This window comes from Mirounga leonina, unplaced genomic scaffold (assembly GCF_011800145.1).
Source record: "Mirounga leonina isolate KUSES-001 unplaced genomic scaffold, KU_Mleo_1.0 Mir_168, whole genome shotgun sequence".
Lineage (NCBI taxonomy): Eukaryota > Metazoa > Chordata > Mammalia > Carnivora > Phocidae > Mirounga > Mirounga leonina.
In genome coordinates this window covers 24733805-24740412 of record NW_023270426.1, presented here as the reverse complement: position 1 = coordinate 24740412, position 6608 = coordinate 24733805, and the positions used below count along the sequence as shown (strand labels likewise).

At 42.0% G+C, this 6608-nt stretch overlaps 1 protein-coding gene across 2 annotated transcripts in view; it reads right to left on the bottom strand.

Moving 5' to 3' along the window:
* Positions 1–259: 259 nt before the first annotated feature.
* The window catches only part of LOC118016732 (protocadherin alpha-C2), a 47525-nt gene continuing 41176 nt past the window's right edge, over positions 260–6608 (bottom strand). Inside the window, exons 4-5 of one of the 2 annotated variants that reach the window (XM_035014317.1) lie at positions 2014–2115; positions 260–1574 (exon numbers count right to left, since the gene is read on the bottom strand). In XM_035014317.1, coding sequence (XP_034870208.1) covers positions 1504–1574; positions 2014–2115 — 173 coding nt within the window. In that variant the 3' untranslated portion in view covers positions 260–1503. Of the gene's footprint in view, positions 2116–6608 lie in introns of both variants that reach the window. The other variant, XM_035014316.1, reaches the window with a different exon arrangement.

Below are 6608 nucleotides of genomic sequence, written 5' to 3'. Positions count from 1 at the left end.
ATTGGTAAATTTTGTGCTTGCGTACCCTTAGGGAATAACTACGGTATTCATTCCAGAATTGTTACTAGAAAAAAACAGCTTTATCCATTCCCTTGCCAGCAGGAGTCTTGGCAAGGGACAGCTCTTGGCTGACCATAAATAAAATTCCTTGAATCACCAGTGTCTTGATTTAAGAAAGAAATTTTACTGTGTCTTTCATACACAAAAGCTGATTAAACAATGGTTAAAAAAACACTACTCCACTTTTTCACAGGTGTACAAAAGGAAATATAATGGAATTACATTCAACAATAAAGCTTAAAGTTCACTCTAGGTAATAGTTGCATTAACATTCACATACACAAGCACAGAGTAAGTATATTTCAGGAGTCTTATAATAGCATACAGCATACATATGGGAAATTGATTTCAGGTAACATCATAGGTGTTAGCAAGATTAGCAATTCAGAGTGTTCTAAAAAAGGCAAACTAAGCCAAAGAAAAGGTGTGGGCTAGCACACCAAGACAAACCACAGAATTCGAGGGTTAAAAAGTCGGCTCACTGTGTGTATGAGAAAACAATGATTTTTCTTCAATTTTGGGGTATTGATATAGTTGGCTAGAGAAGGTTGTGTATTCAAAGTGCACAGAATTGTTTCTTAGAAAAGAGAGAGAGAGAGAGAGAGATCCTTTTATTTAGTAATTAATACATGCAAGAGGCAGCCCCAGAGTGACCTGAAAGAGTAAAGCTGTGATTGGCAGGTGTCCAGTATAATACAGATGTTTCAGGCAATTCTCTTAAAGCACTTCTGTAGCAGCAACGTCATTTAAATGGCTGTAGACTGGATTCTCTTTTGAGGAGAGTTGAGGGGAACTGTAGTCATCATATTTCTCTTTAAAGATTTATAGTTATAGATTTTTCTCTTTTTTAAATAAATCTATCAAACAACAAACAGCATAAAGTGAGGTGCTGGGGTTTTCTTTCACGTTTGCTTTTGCATATGTGTTGGAAAAGGATCTGGCCTTTTCATAAACATTGTGTGCAAAAGAATTTGTAGTAAAGTGAGCACAAGGACATCCACAGCAAACACCTCAGATCTGCTTCGGTCACCCTGGTCGGCCCCATTCATCATTGAACTGTTGGCTTGGTGTAATGCGGGTTTTAGGGACCATGACACCACAGCCGACAGATTCGAGGCCTCCTAGAGCCTCGTCAGTGGGGGAGGGTGGCCACTGCCTCTTGAGTTGTAAGATTTAGACAGCCTGGTCCCTTTTCGTTTCGCGATCCCCCCTGGATTGGCAACCCCAGCTGTTCCTTTGCCTTTCTTCCCAGCGGCCCTCCTCGTGCCAACTAAGTCTCATCTGGCCCCTCCCAGCCGATGTCCGGCGCTCACGCACCACCCGTGACCACACAAAGCCAGTGGCCACCGACACCCAAGCTGCTCAATCTCAAAGCCTGTGAGCCTGCCCTGCAAGTGTCATCAAGACAGCATCCCCGGAACACAGGGCAGAGAGTCCAACCTCTCACTGGCGGGACTGGGAAGCCTCTCCTTTTCGGCGGAGGAGAAAGGAAACTTGGGTCTGCTTTTTAGGTTCTGAAAACAAGCCAGAATGGAGAGAAAGAGTTAACACCAGACTTAGTAAAGCTTTTAAGACAAAACCTGTTCAATGTGATCTACACAGACGCAGGGCACTTTCTGCAGATTTCTGAGGTCTATAGGAGAGGGCTCATGGAGACAGGAGAAGGGAGTGGGCAGTTGCTACATGGGAGAGATTTGCCATTATTACAAAAACTGGCTAAGTGGCTTGTTTCCGTGAGGTGACCTCACTGGTCACTGTTGTCAGTCGTGCTGTTCCCTTTCTCTTTTTTTTCCTGGGTCTTGTTACCCTTCTTCTTTTTCTTCTTTTTCTTGGTCTCCTCCTTTTTGCCGAAGGTTATGAAGTCACTTTTGTCAATTTGGCTGTTAGTAGGCTCCTGCCGGATGGAGATGATTGCAGGAGATCCTGGGATAATGAATTTGTCTGGCAACTCACCGGGACCAGATTGTTTGGGGTTGCCTGGTCCGTATTTAAAGGTCCAGCTGTTGCTGTTGACACCAGCGCCGACTGGAGGGGACACCTCTCCGGCCTCCGGTTCTGAAAGACAGAGCATTGCAAGTCAGCAAGAGTCAACACACGCCTTCCAGGCCCTGCGAGTGGGCGGGAGACAGGGGAAGCTGCGCAGGCGAGCCTGGCGCCCTGAGAGAGCAGGGGTATTTTCTTCAAGCCTGAGGGCAAGGTCAGGGTTTGGAAACGATCAGGAGGGCAGATTTCCTCACCAGAGGGTCTGGAAATCTAATTTTCTAGTGACACACTTTTGGTTCCTTGGGAAGAATTTCCTAAAGAATGCGGTTGTGATTATTTGGCCTGAGAATAAGATGGGAAATGTACTAGATCAAAGCAGAATAGGCAATGAAAGAAGTAGGAATCAATTTAACCAAGGAGGTGAAAGACCTGTACTATGAACTCGAAAATATTTATGGAAGAAATGACACAAATAAATGGGAAGATATTCTCAGCTCATGGACTGGAAGAATTGATATGGTTATAGAGTCAATGTAATCCTTATCAAAATTCCAGTGGCATTTTTCACAGAAATAGAACAAACATCTCAAAATTTGTATAGAACCACAAAGGACCCTAACTAGCCAAAGTAATCATGAGAAAAAAGAACAAGCCTGGAGGCATGCTTCCTGATTTCAAGCTATATTACAAAACTATAGTCATCAAACAGTATAGTATTGGCATAAAAAAAGACACTTAGATCAATGGAACAGAATAGAGAACCCAGAAGTAAACCAACACATATATGGTCAATCAATTTACAACAAAGGAGGCAAGAATATACACTGGGGAGAGGGCAGTTTCTTCAGTAAGTGGTGTTGGGAAAACTGGACAGCTACATGCAAAAGAATGAAACTGGACCCCTGTCTTATGCCACACGCACAAATAAACTCAAAATGGATTAAAGACTCGAATGTAAGACCTGAAAGCATAAAATTCCTAAAAGAAAACATAGGCAATAAGCTCCATGACATGAGTCTTTTTTAATCTGACACTAAAAGCAAAAGCGAAAAAAGCAAAAAGAAGCTATACTACATCTAAAAAGCTGCTGTCCAACAAATTAAACCATCAACAAAATGAAAAGGCAACCTACTGTAGGGGAGAAAATATTTATAAATTGTGTATCTGTTAAGTAGTTAATATCCAAAATATATGAAGAACTCTTACAACTCCACAGCAAAAATGCCTACAATCTGATTAAAAAATAGGCAGAAGATTTGAATAGACTTTTTTCCAAAGAAGACATACACTTGGCCAACAGGTACATGGAATGGTCGTTTTCCACTTGTCAGTACGGCAGTCATCAAAAAGACAAGTGTTGGTGAGGACATGGAGAAAGGGAACCCTTATGCACTGCTGGTGGGAACACAAACTGGTGTAGCCACTATGGAAAACAGTATGGGGGCTCCTCAAAAATTTAAAAATAGAAATACCATAAATCTAGTAACTGTACTTCTGGGTATTGATCCAAAGAAAACACTAGCTTGGGGCACCTGGGTGTTTACAGCCGGTTCAGCCTCCGACTCTTAGATCATGATCTCAGGGTGGTTGAGACTGAGCCCCATGTTGGGCTCTGCAATCAGCACGGATTGTGCTTCAGACTCTCTCTCCCTCTGCTCCTCCCCCAGCTCTCTCTCTCTCTCAAATAAATAAATCATAAAAAAATAAAATTAAAACACTAGCTTGAAAAGATAGGTGCACCCTGGGCGCCTTGGTGGCTCAGTTGTTAAGCGTCTGCCTTCAGCTCAGGTCATGGTCCCAGGGTCCTGGGATCGAGCCCCCATCAGGCTCCCTGCTCTGCGGGAGCCTGCTTCTCCCTCTCCCACTCCCCCTGCTTGTGTTCCCTCTCTTGCTGTCTCTCTCTCTGTCAAATTAATAAATAAAATCTTTTTTTAAAAAAAGAAAAGATAGGTGCATCCCTATGTTCACTGCAGTGTTATTTACATAGCCAAGATATGGAAACAACCAGGGTGTCCATAGATGGATGAATGGATAAAGAAAATGTAAATATTGTAAAAATGAGTAAAGAAAATCTCATTTAAAATGGTGTCAGGAAGGGCATCTGGCTGGCTCAGTCCCTGGAGCATGAGACTCTCCATCTCCGGGTGGTGAGTTCAAGCCCCAGGTTGCAGGTAGAGCTTACGTTAAAAAAAAAGGAGTCAGGAAGCCCTAAGCGGGGAACACTCTCGCATATACCACTCCTAGCAGCCTGCACTACCCGCAGGAAAAAAGAAGGTAATTCTTAACTTGACAAAGAGAGATACTTTTCACATAGGAATTTTATCTCCTGCTTTTTTTTTTTTTTAAAAAAAGGACAATCTCTCCCTGTCCTAGCAACAACACACTAACCACCACCTGAAGCCAAAGAGAAACCACCACAATCTCAGACTCTTGTTCTTTTCCAAAGAACTTTTTTTAGAGGGGGAGAGGCAGAGGGAAAGGAAGTGAGAGAATCTCAAGCAGACTCCCCACAGAGCGTGGAACTGGATGCCGGGCTCAATCCCACAACCCTGAGATCATGACCTGAGTGGAAATCAGGAGTCATACACTTAACCGACTGAGCCACCCATGCGCCCCCCCCAAAGAACTTTTGTTCGAAACAGCCCTCCCCAATTTCCTCCTAAAACCTAATAAGAGGTGACCTTTCCTTTGTCTCTTTGGATTTGCCTGTGGTTTGTCATAACTTGCTTGTCCCAAATTGTAATTCCTCTGCTATTCCCTAATAAACTCATTTTGCTGGTAAAAGAACTGGCTCTTTTATTTTTAGGTTTGACAATCTATATAATGGAATATTATTTGGCCATAAAAAGAATGGAATCTTGCCATTTGCAACAACATGGATGAACTCTCAGGGCATTATTCTAAGCAAAATAAGTCAGAAAGAAAAAGACAAATACTGTATGATCTCACTTATATGTGGAATCTAAAAAACAACCACAGTAACAAAACCAAAACCAAAAAGCCAAGCTCACTGACAGACTGGTGGAGGCCAGAGGCAGGAAGGCGACAGGTGTGGGCAAAATGGGTAAAGGAGGGGCGCCTGGGTGGCTCAGTTGGTTAAGCAACTGCCTTCGGCTTAGGTCATGATCCTGGAGTCCTGGGATCAAGTCCCGCATCGGGCTCCCTGCTCAGCAGGGAGTCTGCTTCTCCCTCTGACTCTCCCCCCTCTCATGCTCGCTCTATCTCATTCGCTCTCTCAAATAAATAAATAAATAAAATCTTTTAAAAAAATTTTAAAAAAATGGGTAAAGGAGGTCAAAAGTACAGACTTCCAGTTATAAATTAGTAAGTCATGGTGATGATAGTTAATAATACTGTATTGCATATTTGAAAGTGACTAAGAGAGTAGATCTTCAAGTTCTCATCACACACAAAAAATTCTTTTGTAACTGTATAGTGACATGTCAACTCGACTTAATGTGATCATTTTACAACGTATACGAATATCAAATCATTATACTGTATACCTGAAACTAATATAATGTTATATGTCTATACTTCAGTAAAAAAAAAAAAATTATTAAAGAGAATCTCTTTCAAAAAAAGAAACAAAAAACCACAAGACCTGAGGTTCTAAGAGCTGTTGTAAACAGGGCATTCCCTGGAGCAATTAGTGTTGTTAACTTTTTTTAGCCTTTCTACACTGAAAGCCGCCCTGGGCATTTGTTCTTGTAAACACCACTGAAATACCTGAATCTCATTTGAAGTCAGGGACCATACGACTGTTTCTCCAGCCACTTCTCAGGGCCTCTGGGGTCTCAAGTTTGCTGTCATAATTTTCAAAATGGAGGTTTCGATAATGCTGGTAAACAGAAGAGGCAGCTGAATAAGTAGACGATGCCCCCCAAACTAAGAACTGCCAAGGGATTGCAGAACATTTGTCTGCAATTATACTCAAAGTGCTTTAATTGTCTTCAGGTGATGGGGAAAAACCTACACAAGAGGTACATGACGCAGTTTCAGATGTGAAAAGAAGAAGAATATGCTAATTCTTAGCATGTGAATTAGAGAACATTTTGGCTACACATGTATTTTGACACCTACTCTGTCCAAAACAAAGGATAAATTAGTTGAATCCTAAAAATAAATAAATTATTTGATCCTAACTGTATCACCGTAACCCTGAAGTCCCAGCACAGGAGAATATCCTGTTGTAAATATGCGTCTATTTGGGCAAAGCACTGGGAGTCAACCTTACTTTCCAAACCCAGTCTCCCCCCTCAGTGTGCTCAGCGTCTAGTTGGGACAGACATTCAAGTGATTATAAGGCAATTGGATAAATGCAATGACCAACGTACATGTGAAATGTTTTTGGGATTCCAGAGAAAATTATTAATTATACTTGAGAAAGTCAAAGGAGATTCCAGAGGAGAGATGAAATTTGGAATGAGACTGGGGGAAATTATTACGCATCCACAGGGGGTTTTGATGCAAGACTTTCCCAAGAGTCCAGCCGGAAGACGCACTGACTTCTAGAAGAGTAGAGGTCAGAGCTAGAGAGGAAGAGTAATGATCTGTCTGGGCAA